Source organism: Tupaia chinensis, unplaced genomic scaffold (genome assembly GCF_000334495.1).
Source record: "Tupaia chinensis unplaced genomic scaffold, TupChi_1.0 Scaffold000106_1, whole genome shotgun sequence".
Taxonomy (NCBI): domain Eukaryota; kingdom Metazoa; phylum Chordata; class Mammalia; order Scandentia; family Tupaiidae; genus Tupaia; species Tupaia belangeri.
The window spans coordinates 1275981-1295018 of NW_006159570.1; the positions used below are offsets into that span (position 1 = coordinate 1275981).

General features: G+C 38.2%; 1 protein-coding gene across 1 annotated transcript in view; it reads right to left on the reverse strand.

Moving 5' to 3' along the window:
* Positions 1 to 2898: 2898 nt before the first annotated feature.
* The window catches only part of NKAIN2 (sodium/potassium transporting ATPase interacting 2), a 625412-nt gene continuing 609272 nt past the window's right edge, over positions 2899 to 19038 (reverse strand). Inside the window, exons 6-8 of the mRNA XM_006143804.2 lie at positions 10124 to 10205; positions 9382 to 9470; positions 2899 to 5309 (exon numbers count right to left, since the gene is read on the reverse strand). Of these exons, the coding sequence (XP_006143866.1) occupies positions 9446 to 9470; positions 10124 to 10205 (107 nt within the window). The 3' untranslated portion in view covers positions 2899 to 5309; positions 9382 to 9445. The remainder of the gene's footprint in view (positions 5310 to 9381; positions 9471 to 10123; positions 10206 to 19038) is intronic.

The window sequence follows — 19038 nt, forward strand, 5'->3', positions numbered from 1 at the left end:
ATAGAGGAGAAGGGGTTGTGGCGTGGCCATCCCCCCGGGGGGTGATTTCTTGTTTTCTATCTCCCTGTCTCTCTCTGTCTGTGTGGAAAGCGCACGCGCCCTATAGCAAAAAAACTCTAAAAAAAAAAAAAAAACAAAACTCCCTGAGTACAAATTTTGAGTGCTAAAATATTCAAAGAGAGAGAGATAACATATCCAGGGAAGATTGTCATGATGAGTATAGAAAGTACATAGGACTGAATTACTTAAAGTAATCTTTGTAATGTTTGGTTATTAATCAGTGTACTATAAAAATAATAGAAAAACCTCTAAATCTAAAATGGAATAAAACTGGTTGATTAATAAAGAGAAATATAGACAGATTTACATATGTGTATATTTTAAAAATCTTTTCTACAGATATTTTGCTAGAGCATTATGTGTGCTTATCAGAGACAGACAGGAGAGAGAGAGAGAGTGAGAGAAAATTACTCCCTAGGGAGGACCATCGTGCTGTAACTCCTTCTCCATTTCTCCTTTTGGAGTGTTGGGTATGTAAGCAGCAGTGCCCAGTGTGTTTTTCAGGACTCTTGGTCTGGAACTTTAGCCATGCTGTCGGCCATATCGGATCCAGCCACCTTAACCATCATGTCACTGCTGGCCTGAGTTACTGTTTTGTTTTAATTATAGTGTAATAAAATACATTTAATACCAAAACTATACTGAACCTAATACATAATAATTCAGAAGCAGTTTATGATTTAATATGGTCTTAGAGTCTTTCTTATCAAGGTTTATTTGAATTTGCAAAATTCAATGTCACTTGATAGTATTACGTATTTGGTTCAGTCTATTCTAACCAGAGTACGCATACTAGAATTTGTTGTGGAATGGTAAGTTTTTAGCATTTTCAGGATATACAAGGAATCATCAAAAATTTTGTGTAGGGCCAGTCCCTGGTGTAGTGGTTAAGGTGGCTGGATCCTACATGGCCAGATGTACTGAGCAGTTCAAGTTCCAGACTTGGTGGCTTGAAAAACACCACACTGGGCGTATGTGTGTGCTCAAAATTCTGACTGCGTGGGGAACCAGCAGTTAGCATAATGGCTATGTCGCTGGATTCCCACGTAGTCGATCGCGGTTCGTGTCCCGGACCCGGTGGCTTAAAACTCACGCGGGACGTGTGTGCGTGCGTGCCCAAGATCCCGAGAGGAGAATGGAGGAGAAGGGATTTCGGCGTGACCATCCCCCCTGGGGGGTGATTTCTCGCTTTCTGTCTCTATGTCTCTCTCTGTCTGTCTGGCGAGCGCATGCGCCCTACAGTGAAAATCTCTCCAAAAAAAAAAAAAAAATTCTGTCTGCGGGGAGAAACGGAGGAGAATGGACAGCAGCTTGACTAGTCCCCTGGGGGTGGGGAGTACTTTCCCACGTTCTGCCTCTCTCTGACTAGTGCACGTGTACTCTGGCAAAAATTGAAAAAAACATTTTTGTGGAAAATGAAAAAACATGCACGAATTTCACATTGTCCTCTCACCACAACAAACTTAATACTTTAATTCCATTTTTCCATACATCTTCCGAAGTCCCCTTGTATCATAATCTTGAGTAATTTCTTACCCTCACTGGGCTTTAGTCTCCTCACTGTATAACGAATGCGTTTTGATCTCAAGTTCATTCTGCACGTGTTCGATCTAAAATGTTTGTATTTCCTGAGTAAAATAGTCCACGCATTATAATAATGTAATGTTGAATATTTGCTTTACTGTACCGGGGTTATGCTTTTTAAAAAAAAAAAAAAAAAACATTACCAGAGGGCTTATGTGCTTGCCAGAGAGAGACAAAGAGACAGAGAAGGACAGAGACTGTACCCCACCAATGGGGCGTGGCAATTCGCAATCTTTTCTCTATTTCTCCACCGTGTTGGAACGTGGGGCAATGTATTTATTTAGTTGGGAATACCAGAAGAAGGAATCTTTTCTTTAGGGTGCATATATATATGTACACACACACACACACACACACACATACAGTTGGTCTATTAATTTGATCTCTTTTTATGCAACTGAAATGTGTGCCTTCGACTTCGCTGTGTGAAGCAGCGTTGTGACAACCATCCACATCTGCTTCAGGGAACAGCACTTAAGCACACGTTTATTACAGGGAACAAAAGGTGCGTGTCTGTGTGCCGAGGAAAGACACAACCCCATAGCAGCCTGAGCTCGAGCAGCCAGAGTATACTACCCTCTATGTTTACTGTACATACAATGAGCCGTAGCAGAATTATGGTCAGGGTCACGAATGCTCAAGTTTACTCTTTGGTATTTGCCCGTCCGAACCCAACAAGCTCCGCTATCGCCCTCTGTTGTAGTGAGTATCAATATTCTACCAACGGCAAAAGGGTTATGTCCTCGAAGGAGCAATACTTGAGTAATTTAAATAGCTTTATTTTAAATAATTTGGCCAAAAAAAAAGAGAGAGAGAGAGAAAAAAGTCTACCTATAATTGAACCTATACTTTTTAATATAGTGCCCTAACACCTGTCAATTACTCAGTTAATGCTAACTCCAAATCCCAAATAGAAAGGAAAAGTTCTCTAAATGACAGCAAGTCTATTGCAGGCAGTCTGTGAAAAGAACCCATGGTGTCAGGAGATAATGAAAGTACACTCTACCTATGACGGCGCTAAAATAGTGCCATGACCTGGCAATTCCTCCTTACTGCTTAGACATCCCTGCACTGCATAGAACATCAGCTTTGCCTTCATGCAAACTTAATAGGGTTTCCCTGTCAATGAGAAAATCAAATACGCTGTGAGAAACAGGGCTTTCAGGGATGGCTCGGAAACAAAATTGTTTTTCCATTTATTTTTAAAATGCAAATTACACAAGTAAGTCAAAAAAATCACTCTGTTAAAAATACATTCAGAATTAACAAATGCAAAAAAAAAGAAAAAAGAAAAAGAAAAAGGACACATCAGGATTGTAACTCTTGCCTTCTGAATATTAGGTTTATAACAAAAGCTCAGCCTAGAAAAATAGCATTCTTCACCGGATTTTGAGGAGGATACAGCTGTACAACTTAGATGTTTTCCCAGATATAATCACACTACTGTGCTTACTGCTTCCAAAATAGACCTGTCCATTGATTACTTTTTAGTAGTCAACAACTGTTTTTGAAAATTTGGGTGGTGGTGAGAGTAGTGATTTGGTGATATGTTGGCTGCAACTTAAAGGAGGAATGTGAGGGCTTATTTCTGTATCCACGTAAATGTGCTGTAAGGTGGGATCTCATCACAGCGTCAGTGTACAGTGAAACCTCATTGTAATAGTCACATTAATAGTCACATCAGAATAGTTTCTGGCATGGATAATATTTATATTTTAGGAATCAAAGGACACTACATTGGTAAATATTTTTCTTGTACATTAAACATGCATGCCACTAAAAAAGCATCATATGAGGTTTCACTGACAAGTGTGCAACTGTATATTTTATATACGGAGATATGGACAAACATATGCAAGCCACTGAGAAAACTCAAGCATGAGTGCTGGCACCTTTTGTTTGTGTGTTTTGCAGTTTATGTTCCAATAGTAACTTTTTGTTTATCATTTCCCAATGTATGTGTGTGTGCATATCACAGATGTCCATGCAAACACAGCAATGGGACTGGTTTATGCAGCTCTGGATGGAATAAAGTCCAAGTTAAGCTTACTCAATAACTGCAAATTTATAGAAACCAAAGAAAAAGATTGCTCCATGCCAATTTATAACTTTCCCAGTCTGAATTTCACTTGAAGATGGTATGTTTGTTTTTTAAGGAAAAAAAAAAAAGTCAATTGTAGAGTCTTAGATGGATCCACGAGAGAAAAACCAAAATAACAAAAATACTGACTCATTTGAGTTCCTGATAAGCCTGAGCTAAGTATGTTTTCCACTAATGACAACCAAACAATGCTGGAAAATATAGAACAAAATTTCCTAGGATTTCAGAGTATTCCATAAACACATTGACCTACTATTAAGTTTCCAAAGGCATCTTGTTGCCAACTACGTTAACAGCACAGTTTTTCTGCCACAATAATACAGGAGGATTGAAATACACTCTAACACACAACAGATCCCCCAAATATCACAAAGAGATCTCAAATATTTCACCAAGGTAACTATTGCTCCCCCCACCCACCCAAAAAATAATCTCGTACGCTGAAGTTAGAAAAAAAAGTTCACCTACATAGGGTCTTCAATTTGAATTAGATATAAAAGAGTAAACATAGCTAATACATATTCAGTTGGCCTCTGTTGATAGAAACCCACAGTTGTTTCTGTGTTAGTAAAAGACGTTTGTAGATACTTATAAAAGCACCTAAGTGCAATAAATAAAATCAATGAATTAAGCCATTTTTGCTTTCTGCTTCAGTAGATTAATGAGTTTAGTAGATTAATAAGTTTTACTCTGCCCTACCCCAACCCCATCAGAAGACCATATGGAAGAATTATAAAGATGACAATTATTACTGTTTTTGTGTTATTATTAGTTGTCTCTTTTTGGCCGCCGTGGAGGCTCAATGGTAAAGCACTTTGCTGACAGCTGGCAGTTTTCTTACACAGACACACTGGAGCTGCTGAGCGATTCAGTCTCGTTCCATGACGTGAAACACGCAGACTCAACTCACTCGGAATTAATAGCAGTGTGTTAGCCTAAAGGAGGTGACTTGGGGATGTCTGCACTGAGATTCTAGGGCACACAACGTTAAGTGGGTTAAGGCAAGTATGTACGGTACAGCCTTTAGGGCCAACAACCTGCCAGTTTCAGACTTCGGTTACAAGGTCGTCATGGCATGTTTTGTTTTTGCAATTACGTTGCCTAAGTAGCTGTGGTGCTATCAAGATGTATGGGGTGCAGAAGACAAGGATCTCTAACTAAGGCGCCCTGGATGACTTCATAGCTCAGGAGGCGTACTGGCTGGGCTGCAGACCAGTTAGTAATGACCAGCAGAGGGCACCAACATGTCTCCTTTTGAACGGTCCAAAGGCCTGGAAGAAAAGAGCCTGCTTTCAGGAAATCCAAGATGGGCATGCCCTGCATATTTGTTTGCTTCAGTTAGAAAGAGGAGGTCAAGTGAAATTGGTGTGTGTGTGTGTGTGTGTGTGTGTGTGTGTGTGCGTGTGTGTGTGTGTGTAGAGGCTTTGTGTTTCTTTCATTAAATTGTATATATAATTAAACTCAGTTGCTTCTTGCTCTTCATAAAATGCAGGAGGCCACTGGGAAACAAGTTCTTTGAAAGGTCCATGGGCTGACATACTGAATTCATCTTTATTATTTTGACCTAAGAGAGAGAAAAAAATGCTTTTAATTGGGGGGAGAGCAATGGATGCCTGTTGATCATCATCTTTTCTCACCTCTCCAAGTACAAGAGCAAACCAAAAGAAAAGAAACAAACAAACCTCATCTTGGTTTCAAATAGTCAATTTTCTTCTTTTCTTTCTTTCTTTCTTTTTTTTTTTTTTCAGTGTAACAGCTTGGATAGAGGACCACTATGGTAATTTAAAATCTATTTCAGGGATTAATGAAATGAATATGTATTGCTGTTCAATTAAGCTGCCAAAAAGAATGCAATGTTTTCCAATGTTGTCTAAAATAGCAGAGGATCTGCTCACACCGCAGGGAGCCCCATCAAGCTGCACGCACATTGGCACCCAGGTCAGTTGTCAAAGCAGCTACTTTGTTAGAAAACTGACCTGTAGAAATGGGGGCTTTGCGTGTGCGTGCAGCAACTTCATAGCTATCATTTGTTTCAAACAGATTTATCAAACTATCAGAAAAAAAAACATAGTGACATTTCCTTTTTAAATGGATTATAGATCATCTGAAGAATTACAAATAAAAACACTCGCTCAATTTAACTAAAACTAAATGGGATTGTCTATTCATTGGCTACAGGCTCTACAACACTGCTATGACTCTTCAGTCAGTTATAGCAGTGATTTTAAAACTTCACCCAGGATTTCAGCCATAGATTTGCTGGGAAACCCTACAGCTGAAAATGCATCTTGCTTTTCGGCATTTGCTCTCCTTCAAGGAACAGCTTTTATTTCCAGTTACTATATAATATTGTTAGAGTGCTTGAACTGGCCCACGATGTTAAATTACTCTGACTTTACAAGACATATTTATGGCAGGGGGACAGAAGAAGGTACACTCTAAATGACAAAGACATAGGAGATGCTTAGGTCCCTGCCTCTCAGCAGGGGATGGGGCTTACATGGGGATCAGTTTTAGTTTTTCACAGGCTTTGAATAGGTTTGCGGCTCTCAGGTGACTGGTTTGAGGGTTACACAGAGGAAAAGGCACTTCATCCAATACTGCATAACGTGAAATCCAACGGGAATAAAGGGAATACAGAAAAAAGGATGGGTTGAATGGAAAAATGAAAAAGTTAATGTAAAGAGTACACACAACAAAATGAAAAACCAGGGACTGTAATACCAGGTCAAATTCACCATCTAACAATTTGCAAAGAATATTGAACTAAAAGGTGAGGAAAACTGGTTAATAACCCTGGCTCTACTACTAACAAGTTGTATGACTATTGTTTTCCTTTCTCTTGGTTCAATTTCCTCATGGGCAAAATAACTTCTCAGTTGTAGGATCTGAGGTTTCTTACGAGATGTTTTATGAAAGGGATGGTAGCAGTATTTTAACTAGTAATTTTTTTTTTTTTGTAACTTTAAGTATCCCTAACTTCCTGAATTTGAATTCCATCGAACATTTATTTCATGGGCAATGAGACTTAAAAGTTGTCATATGAGTTTACCATTCTCAGGCAGTAAAGGGAAAAACAAATTTCCTATTACATTTAGTTGGCATTTAAAGTAGTATATTTAGGGTCAGCAGGTGGCATAGTGGTTAAGGTATTGTACTCCCACATAACCAATTAGGGTTCAAGTCACAGACATGGTGACTGGAAAATCACACCCAGCATGTGTGTGGGTGTGCTCAAAATCCCAGGAGGAGAATAGAAGGGATTGCAGTGTGACCTTCTCTAGAGGGTCATTTTTCACTGTCCATCTCACTGTCTCTATTTCTCTCTCTCTCTGGCAAGTGCTCATACCCTAAGGCAAAAACCTCTAAAAAATTAATAGATAAAAATAAAATGAAATAGTGTAACAAAACCATGGAAAGTTTTATCCTCAAAAAAATTAATCTGGACAAAGACGCATGCCTTTGTAGAGTCCCCTCTTTAAAAACCAATGCTTAATTACGAATGCTTGATCTAAAACAATATATGTGAACATGTATAATTAGCATCTTCATATTTTTATCATAACATGAGATCTTTAGAGCTTATGTCATTTATTATAGCTTGATCATATTTATTGATCATTTACATTGACCAACACAGTAATATGCTATGTAATATTGTCAGAATCCAGCAACTGAAAGCATTGTAGATATTTTGGCCTACTACAGGGCTCATGCATTATTTCATATAATTTCAGAAAATTATATAAAGTACGTGTGTTATTATCTACTATGGTTTGAGTCATCCAATAATTCATGTGTTGAGATTTGGTTGTGATGGGACTGAGAGAGTGAAAACTTAATATTATTATGGTGTTGTAAGGTAGGGCCTTTGGGAAGAGATTAGGATAAAGGCAATCAGGGCAGGGCCCCCATGCTTGAGTACTGGTGAATTCATAAGGAAAGAGAATTAGGTCAGAAGTAGATTCAGGAACACAGTTGTCTGTTCTGTTCTCACACTCCTAATGTGATTGGGACTCTATGAGAAGTTCACTAGGTATGGTCCCTGGACCTGGAACCTCAAACCATGAGCTGAATAAACCTCTAGTCTCTCTCTCTCTCTCTCTCTCTCTCTTTTTTTTTTGGAGAGGTTTTTGCCATAGGGCACATGTGCTTGCCAGAAAGACAGAGATAGACAGAAAGTGAGAATTCACCCCCAGGGAGGATGGCCACACCATAGTCCCTTCTCCTCCTTTCTCCTCTCAGGATCTCGGGCACACACACACACATATGCCTGGCATGAGTTTAAGCCACTGGGTCCAGGACTTGAACTGCAGTCGATTACATGGGAGTCCAGTGACATAGCCATTATGCCAACTGCTGGCCCTAGGTCTCTTAAATTGCTTACTTTCATTTATTTTCTGTTATTAGTCACAAAATAGATTAAAATGTCATTATTATTTTGCAGCTGAGGAAATTTAAATTTAATGAAATTAAATAAAGTTATTCAAGTAAAGTCATATCCCCAAGGTCATAAGGAATTTTATCTTAGGCTATGTATCTTTAATTTTAACCATGGCTTCTGATTGCCTTGCCTTTTAAAAATGGAACACTTCACAGAAGGCAATAATAAAATATTGAGAACAATAAAATATTGAGGAGAATGATAAGGAACTTAAAGAATTTATTGTTTTATTTTTGGTGGTAGCTATCAAGCCTTTCTGGGAATAGGCAAGGTAAAGGAAAAAGAGCAACTAGTGTACAAATCAAAGTTCATGGCAAAAAAGAAAAAAAAATTAGTGATAAAAATGAGGAATAAATGTTTCATGAAGGAGATGTATTTTAAGATAAAATCTGAAGGACTCCAGCAGCCGAAGTGCAGGAGGTGGGGGGCACTGCTGCACAGTACTGGAGCCTTACGGAAAGGCCAGAGTTTGGACCTTCAGGACAGAACCTTTTCTTACTCATCATTTTCTTAATATCCCCCAGCATCATCTGCATTTGATTGGGGCTTGACAGTTATTAAGAGTTCAAATAAAGGTAAAAATGCAACGGAGCATCGAGAGTAGATCAATGGCAGGCTATGGCAAAGATTTTAGACTCTGGTCAGTAGGCAATAAGGAGTCATTGCTCAACCTTTGGGGCAGGAAAGTGAGATCATTGAAGGGGTGCTTTAAGAAAATTAATTGGGGAGCCTTGGGGAGATGGAATAAGGATTCTGAAACAAGAATGAGACTGGAACACTCAAGTTAACAGGTCATGCGTGTCGGCATTAGGGCAGTGGTTGGGGGGATGTAACAGAAGGGATGCGTGATATACTGTGTGCAGAGGCAGTGCTGTGGATGACGTAAATACTGGTTCATTTCAGAACTGATGAAGTCTTTTTAATGGGCAGTATTAGCAAATCCTTCAGAAAAGTACAAGGGACACAAAGGAAAAGGCAGCATGATGCACACATAATTCTCTTTTTTAAAGAGAAGTTTAAAGGGGTTCTAAAGATTAATCTCTTTGGAGGAGAACTATCCCAAAAAATCCATTTATGATCCTACACACTAGAGATATTAAAAGGTAAAATGATTCAATGGTGGAGGACAACGACAACAAACACATATCTTCAAAGAGAGAAGTTCACATTTTAAAATGAATTGGAATCTTACTTTCTATTTTGATCTTCGCTTGCAATTCAGCATATCACTTGATGCTGATATATAGAATTTGTTATCAGTTGTTATCCAAGGGAATTTGCCTAAACACAGATATAAAAATCAGGCTCTGATTGTATGTCTGCTCTCTCAAGTGCTAGAGTTAAGAGTTTGATAAGTTTCAGTGTTAATGTTCTAGTTTCATTTTTGCTTTTACATCAGAAAAAAGAAAGAGTATTGCTCAGTGTTTGAATTTTTTGAACACTATATATAACAAGGGTGACCCTATCATTTTTCATCTAAATGAGAACTCTTTTGAGAATAATACGGAGGGCTGGTAATTATGCCAGCACAACCAGTGGAAATTGGGACTACCTTAGGAACACCAGAATATATGGCTTGCATATAGTTACATATAACTGCCTGTGGTATTCTATCATTCTCAAAATATACAATTTTAGGGTATTCAAGAAGTGGTCTATTGTATAACACAAGTTTTTGAGCCATGTAGGGGATACTTAAATTTAAGACTAAAGATAACTTTTGAGATGGCATTTCTGTTAAGTCACATATTTTAAAAATCATAAAGAAAATGTTATTAGAATTACCCTTGTCCAAACAACATTAACATAAGAGGAAATACTGAAGTATATAACTGAAAGAAAGTTGCATGCCATCTATTTGGTGCCATGACATGTTTATTTAATTATCTGTTAATAAATATCTCAGAAGAGTACCTCCAAAGTAATTCACTTACATGTACATTGGCTGTAGTTGTAGATGAGATGTCTTCTGAGGCCCTTGATAGCCATAAGAGTCAAAGCCACCTATGAAATCAACTGAAAAGGGACAATTGTCTTCATTAGTTAACTTCTCAGAACAAATAAGCATTCATGATCAAGGTCTTACACAGAGTACTAATAAAAACCTTTTAATAAAATATTAAACTACTAACCATGGCTAAAACGATAGTTCCTTCAAGATAGTGATTGAATTATTGCTTTACAAGAGTCTATTCATTTGGTAGAAGAAATGATGTGCTTTTCTCAAGCAACCAAGAATAATACAATTGGAATAACAAGGGGCCAGTGGGTAGTACGGTGCTGAGGTGCTGGAGTCACTGTCTGAGCATGGTTCGAGTCCTGGATCCAGTGGCTTGAAACTCATGTGGAGTGCATGTATATGTATGCTGCAAATCCCAGGAAGAGAATGGAGAGAAAGTTGTGGCATGGCTATTCCCCCTGGGGGCTGAAGTCCCACTTTCTCACTCTCTGTCTCTGTCTCTCTGACAAGTGCATGCACCCTATAGCAACAAAATAAATAAATAAATAATAAAATGAAATAAAATTGTAATAATAAAGTTCATTTGTCCATGGGACCAGCAGTTAGCGTAATGGCTATGTCACTGGACTTCCCATGTAGTCGACCACGGTTCGAGTACCAGACCCAGTGGCTTAAACTCATGCCGGGTGCGTGTGCGTGCGTGCCTAGGATCCCAAGACAGGAATGGAGGAGAAGGGATTGTGGCATGGCCATCCCCCCTGGGGTCTCTCTGTCTCTCTCTTTCTGACGAGCACATGTGCCCTATAGCGAAAACCTCTCCAAAGAAAAAAATCATTTGCACGCTAAAGATGCTATATTTCTTTTTGGTTGGCGTGGAGATTTTCTGTAATATTATAAGTTTCATTGCATAAAATACTGATTAGTCAAGTGCAGTATCTATCAGCAATCACAGTACTAGTAATAATATTAAATATTATGGGTGTCCAGTACAAGGAGTTATAGTGGAGCTTATGTAAATGAACTGAACATAGCTGACAGGGCCATCATGTGGTTTACCATCTGGAACAGAAAATTAGATATAAAGATGTAGAGCTAAGTCTAATGACACATTCAAAAGCAATACATACTCAGATATATAAGATACAGTAAGATACGGTAAGAGTTAGTGAGGAAGATTATATTTTCCTAAATGACTGCAACATCTTGTATTTCACATGTTCTTACAATGTGACCTTGACAGTCCTTCCATCCAGTGCTTCGGCTCCATTTTTCTTCCTCCTGAACTGAGCAGAACTTTGAGGCAGCTTTGAGGATGATAGAAATGACACTATGTAGCATCCAAGGCTATACATAAAAGGGTCAAGCACTTCTTTCTTGCTCTTTGGGATGCTCTCTTTTGGATCACAGCCATCATGCCAGAAGAGAGCCCAAGATAGCTCACATGGAGAAATCAACAGAGAACCTATGGATAGGTGTTTCAGCTGACAGGTTAGCTGAGATGCCAGCTGGTAGTTAGCATCCACATCCAGTCGTGTGAGAGAAAATGTTTCTAAATTATTCCAGATCCAAGCTGTTGAATAACCTAGTCTTAGAGTTTTCCTCAGATCCCTGACCTCAGACAACAGAGATAAGCCATCCCCCCTGTACCTGTATGAGTTATTAACCATAAGCATAATAGATGGTTGTTTTGTGTTACTAAGTTTTGTCAGTAATAATAACTGAAACAGTATATATTAAAAGTAATGTGAGAATATTTTATTTTCTTTTTTCTTTGTACATATAGAGGTGTGGCGGGGGTAAAAAAGGTACAATGACAAGAGACCCACATGATAGTTGACAGAAAGGAAAAAGGAAAGTGATATAGAGACTAAATGAGAATGCTGGAGGACAGCTTTATTTTTTTCTTGAATCTTACTCTATTGGCTTATTTTATCTTGTTTTTCTTTTCTTATTATCCCAGGGTGTTTGTGATGGTGTAGATAATGGTTTGTTCCCAAACCAAATGCTTGTTTACTCTGAAAAGTCAACTAATGAAGACAATTGTCCCTTTCCAGTTGATTTCATAGGTGGCTTTGACTCTTATGGCTATCAAGGGTCTCAGAAGAAATCTCATCTACAACTAGAGCCAATGCACAATGTTTTTGAATTTGGATTTACTCTAGCAAGTCATAGGACTTGATTGTTTTGTAAGTGAAAACTTAATCCCTTTATGGTGTCCCATGAAGGGGCCTTTGAATGTGTCATGGCGGGGGGGGTCCTCCATGATTGGGCTCTTGAATGTATTTAAGGACAGAAAAGGAGGCAGGTGGGGCTACATGGACATAGACCACACTCTGCTCTACTAAAAGTTCTGCCTTCTGCCATTTTGTGAGGCCTTAGGACTTCCTCGCCACCAGAATTATGAGTTTTATGAATAAACATATATTTTCTTTAAAAAACACCCAGTCTCAAGTATTTCTGTTAGACAGTTCTACTGATTAGCACAAGGTATAAAGTATAGTCACATAAAGCCCATGGTGTTTGTGTAGTGAGGAAACACTTTTTTGTTAAATCTTTTTGTTTGTTGGTTTGGACTTTTTAAATTAGTTCTAGGATCACAGCTAAATTGAGTGGAAAGTAGAGAAAATGTACTCCATGTTCGCACACAAACACAACTGCTGGTACTATCAACCTCGGACACCAGAATGGCAAATTTGTGACAATAGATGTACATGCATTGACATATCATTATCACCCAGAATCCACGGTTTATCTCAGGGGTCACCTCGGTGTTGTGCATTCTCTGGGTTTTGTCAAATGTCTGACATGTATCTCCCACTATAGAAGCATAATAGTTTCTCTGCTCTAAAAAATTGCTGTGCTATTTTCAGTCATATATCTCTCCCTTCCAACTTTTGGAAACCACTGATCTTTTTAATGTATTCATAATGTTTTCCACTTTCAGAACGTAATATAGCTAGAATCTTAAGTATGTATCCCTTTCCAATTGACTTATTTTATTTAGAAATATGTACTTAAGTTTTCTCCTTGTCTTTTTATGGTAGCAGCTTTCTTTTTAGCTGGGACACTCTTTTATTTCAAGGCAGAATTTTTTTTTCTCATCAAAAGTAGAAAGGTATAATGAAAAGAACTAAGAATCTTTGTTTATTTGGTAGCTGTGTACTCTTAGGGAAATCTCTTTATGTCTCTTAAAATAGAAATTATAATTCTTACTTCATACATTTGGTGTGATAATAAAATAAGCAACATAGAGCCCTGATTGAGGCATAGGATGTGGAAAAACAAAATTAAGACCCCACCAAAAAATTCAAGACTTCTTCCTTAGTGATACAGTCCATGTAGATAGAAAATTCTTACTATATGTAAGTTAACTATAAAAGCATGCCATATATTTTATAGAAGATAAGTTAAAAAAAGAGAGAACCTCTTCTGTTTTTATTTCTATTTTGTTTGCATATTATTTTGCTATAGAGTGCGTGCACTCACTGGAGAGACAGAAAGTAAGAAATCATGCCCCAGGGTGACTGGCCACGCCACAATCCCTTCCCCTGCATTCTCCTCTCAGGATTTTGGGCATGCGTGCACATATGCCTGGTGTAAGTTTCAAGCCACCAGGTCCAGGACTCGAATGGCCATCAGCCATATGGGAGTTCAGTGATGTAACTATTATGCCAGATGCTGGTCCCTGTTTTTACCCCCAATATTTGCTATAATGTGTGTGCACTCACCAGAGAGAGACAGTGAGAGAGAGAGAGAGAGAGAGAGAGGGAGAGAGAGAGAGAAGAAAGAGCCCTCTCTTCCTGAGAAAGTGCCCCTCAGAGGGGATGGCCACACTGCAATCCCCTCTCTTCCACTCTCTTCTTGAGATTTTGGGCATGCATGAACGGGCACCTGGCCTGTTTTTCAAGCTACTGGGTCTGTGACTTAAACTGTATAGTAGGTTATGTAGGATCCAGCTGCCTTATCCACCATGCTACCAAGAAGCCATCTTTTGTTTTCTAAATTGTCCATATTTTAAAACTGATATTTAATTATTGTACATATTTATCAAGAACATTATGATTTTTTTTCAGTACAAGGATACAATGTAATGATTAAATCAGGATAATCAGCACATCTATCATTTCAATCATTTGTGATTACGAACATTCTGAATTCCGCTTGAGATACATAGTAAATTTTTGTTAACTATAGTTACCCTGATGTACTTGATAGCACTACAACTTGTTCTACTTATTTCCATGCTTGTTTTGGCACACTGCCTAATATAAACAGCACCAGAATGATGAGTACATGTAAAGTTTATACTTCAAGAAATTATTATTAAAGTTTGGTTATTTGTTGTAGATAGTGCCTAAGTTCTAATTTATAATTTATATGAATCTGCTCTTATTGACAATTAGTTAAGGACTAGTTTTCAAAAGCTTTTTACAGAGTTAGATCTTCATTGCTCTGAGGATCTCTTTCATAGGATAGTCACCACTAAGGTGCTGGAGGATAGAATGAGTTAGAGTAGATCAGGATTAGGGCAGACAGAAGCCATAAGTTCTCCTTCACTGAAATTGAGACATGAGTCAAACTCAGGTTCATGTATTGTTGTTACTGTCATTGTCGATGTTTCTAAGTATTTCATTAGCTTATTTTCAGGGGTTTGAGATGGATAGCAGAAAAAGCCAGGTGAATCAAAGATCTTGAAGTTAACTAAGGGGTAATCTGAAGCAAATGAAATGAGTATTCAAGGCCAATGGCTAGATAGGACCCAAAATGGGAAATTGAATCAGGAGCAATGTAGATTTTCCCAAGACACTGGGAAAAGCATGGTGTATTCTGAGCACATGCACTGAATGGAGTTTGAGTAGTCTGAGCTTGCTCCTTGTTAACTATGATCTGTTTGGCATGTAGGTGGTTAGAGCTGGCTTACAACTACCCGGCTGAGGTGGACATCACTAAACCTCTGATGAGAGGCTGTGATCATTTTGATTATTCTGATCCTTCAAATGGGCATGGGGCATGAAAGAGTAAGTGATTCGGAACTGACATGAGAAAAACAGAGGCTCAGAATGTAATCAGGATGGATTTTTATCAATTCTCTGAGAAAGCATTCAAATTTAAACCATAGCCCAAGTGCATATTTTCTATATTTTATCTTATAAATATAGAAAATAAAATTTTAATCAAATAAATACAATTTTATATGTCTATATGCCTGAGCTCTCAGCCAAGGATATTATGTATGTATAGTCAATTTTCATGTGCATTTATTCTCAGTAGTTGTTTGGATGTCTTCCTAAAGACTCAAGGGAAGGAAGAGTAGTCATTTGAACACTTCAGTTAGGATTATGGGATCAGCCTAGGTAGCTTTGATTCCTCTCAGCTTTTATAGAAAGGTCCTTCGATCACCGATCAAACTCTGGGGTGCCATGTGGATGGAGAACACAAGTGGAAGAAACTATTCCTCTCAAAAAACGGTATTACTGGGACCAGCAGTTAGCGTAATGGCTATGTCACTGGACTCCCATGTAGTCGACCGCGGTTCGTGTCCCAGACCCCGGTGGCTTAAAACTCACACTGGGCGTGTGTGTGTGCATGCCCAAGATCCTGAGAGGAGAATGGAGAAGGGATTGCGGCGTGGCCATCCCCCCTGGGGGGTGATTTCTCACTTTCTGTCTCTCTGTCTTTCTCTGTCTGTCTGGCGAGCGCATGCGCCCTATAGCGAAAACCTCTCCAAAAAAAAAAAAAAGGTATTTCTGAGGTGAGTTTATATTTTAAAGATACCCTTAGTTAGGATTGTTTTTATTTTCTTTTACATAATTACATTTATTCAAGCTTTTGAAAGGCTATCACACCCTGTGAAACTATTCTGAGCAAAAAGGGCCATATAATGTCGGACAGTTCCTTCTCCAAGTAATTGTGATAACAGGAGATGTTTGGGTCATTGCTCATCTCTGCATTATTTAGACAAGAATAGCTTTTATAAATCAAAAATCTGCTTAATTCCTGAAAAAAAAATTCCGGACAATTGCAAAGTAGGTCTTAAAGCCCTTTATAGATGATACCTTTCATCTTCACAATATTCCTGTTAGGAAGGTAAAGACAATGATCATTTTACAAATAAATACAGATCTATTGCTTGAAGCCAAGTAACAACTGAGGAAGAGACCAGAAGTCTGGTATTCTGCTTCTTTCTCGAATATAAAGGAAAAATAATTTCTGGTTTTGACGCATGCCATTCCAGTAAATCCCTAGAAGGTTATCAAAGGTGATTAAATCAAATCCAATTTTGGATTAAATCTAAAATCTTCAGGCTTCCCCCCCACCCCCGTACTAATAATTTAGCAAAAGTTGTTGAGTTTTCTTGGTTGTTGATGCCTTTTTTGTTACTTAGTTTCTCACATCTTTACTCTGTTCTTTCTAGAAAATTCACTTATTGTCATCCCATCTCCAATCTGATTTTCCAGGAATATTCTGATGTGAACAATAACTGATGCAAAAACCATCTGTGCTAGATTTGCCGATGGTAGTTATCAATAAAATGTCTTAGCATTTTATCATGTATCTTTATGAGGTGGTGAAGCTAGCTAGCATTCTTCTAGATTTAGTTCAGAGCCAACAGGCGGTAGAGTGATTAAAGCACTAGACTCCCTTATGGCCTACCATGGTTTGAGTCCTGGACCTGGTGGCTTAAAAATCACTCTGGGTGCATGTGCGTGCATGCCCAAAATCCCAAGGGGAGAATGGAGAAGGGATTATGGCATAGCTATCAACCCAGGGGAGTGATTTCTTCCTTTCCTCTAATTGTCTTTCTCTGTCTCTCTCGAGTAAGCACACACACCTTATAACAAAAACCTTAAAAAAAAAGCATTTAGTTCATTTGCTTTGTGTCTGATAACTCAAGCAGGACACTGAATAAACATTTAGTAACCCTTTCTTGTGAAGATTATTTATATTCTCAACCCTTCTTTTATGATTCCAAATATAGAGGTGTTTTCCAAAGTAAGGGGAATCTTTTTTTTCCTCATAGCAACCAGCATATTGTCTGTGTTCTTTCACAGAGAATGCGAAAGACAGAGGAATTACTGAAGGCCAGAATTAGAATTTGGAGAATGAGAGAATGATGTCAATGAATGCAAGGTAAATGGACCTAAAGGTAGGAAACAGAAGACATGGCAAGTGTTCGAACATGGTGGAAAGGTAGGCAAAGGAAAGATTCAAAGTAGACGTTCAGAAATCATTTGGTTATGGGATGCTGCTGGTTTGAAAAGAACCAAAAAGAGGCCCAGTTGTTATGGGGCAGGGGTAGTGCAAGTGCCCTGCAAAGCTGGAAGCCACATGGCTGACTGCAGGTTCAGCTCCTGGGTCAGCTTGAAAACACACATGAAGAGTCAGCAGGCTGGGGACAGGGGATAATGGCATGATGAGCCCCTGCTGAGGGCACTTCTCTATCTCTCACACATGTGCTTTCTATCATTAAAAAAAGAAAGAAAGAAAAAAGAACGACAGGGAGTTGGTGTCTGACTTCCTTTTGAAAATGTCTTGTTTAAGTGGCATATTTCAAGGCCTCAAACATTGATAAAGGAAAGACCTTTTATAATGATCCAGAGTGTTAGTCGTTGCTTGGGTGCTGTGAACTAAACATAGGAAACTTTGGGTATCAGTGGAAAGATGCCACTGCCTCATTTTCTTTAGCCAAGAGGATTGGAAAGGACATGCTTTAGCATGAAAATGACTAGGGTGAGAGAATCATTCTCTGATGAATAGTATCAAGTGTTGCAAATGTTGATAGTGGATAGAGAAAATATTGTTCTCTTTCTGAACAGTTCATAAGACCCTAAACACAGGCACATGACTGGGTAGAATGTAAAAAATAGAATTTATACTTAATCTGTTGTTTTTTTTTATTTCTTAATTTGCCAGAAGGCACAAATGGCCATCCAAGATAAAGAAGGAGAAAGAGAGAGAGAAAAAGAAAGCAGCTCCCATTGTGAATGGTCATGCTGCAATATCTTCTTCTCCATTTCTTTCCTCTTTTGAAATTTTAGGCATGCACACACACGTGCCCAATGTGGTTTCCCAAGTCGCTATTCTAGACTTGAACCAAAAGATTGGACATGTGGGATCCAGCCACCTTAACCACCAGGCCCTGGGCTGGTCCTATACTTGCTTAATCATTGTAATGAGTTACAAAGTGGGGAGGGACTTGCTTTGGACCTCCTAAACAAAAGTCAGAAATTTTTAACAGACATCTTTCCTGATGCATAATTGATATCAAATCTACACATTTTTATTGCATACAATTTGATGAGTATTGTCATTTGCATATCCATGAAACTATCACAATAATCGTGGTAATAGACATATTCATAACCTCCAGGAGACAACTCAGGAACCGTATCCTTTTCTTTGCAAGTGTTTTGCCGTGTTTTCTTTTGGCCTTAGTTTACCCATCTGTGATCTGGGTATGTTTATATCTTCTGATCCATGAAGGCACAGGGAGATCCAATTATATTAAATTAGTAAAGTGCCATATCAGTTTAATAACTGTGATTTAGTAACATTACTGACAGTGGAATCTAGAAATTGCTAAGTAAGAGAAAAATCCTTTTTGAATACTCTTTGCTAAAATATATTCCCTGTTGTGAGCCTACGTTTCATTTAAACCTTTTAATCATGAACATTGAGTTCAGAAAACTTAAAACTGCCTTTTTAAATACATGTTGGCAGTGAGGTATTGTAACATAAAATTGTCCCTTGGTTATTAATGACAAAGCTATTAGTCAACATACACTCTTTTAGAGACATAGCAGAAAAAAAAAAAAAAAAAAAAAAAAAAAAAAAAAAAAAAAATGGGAAATTTTTAAAGGAGGTTCCCGGGAAACAAACCCAAAAATT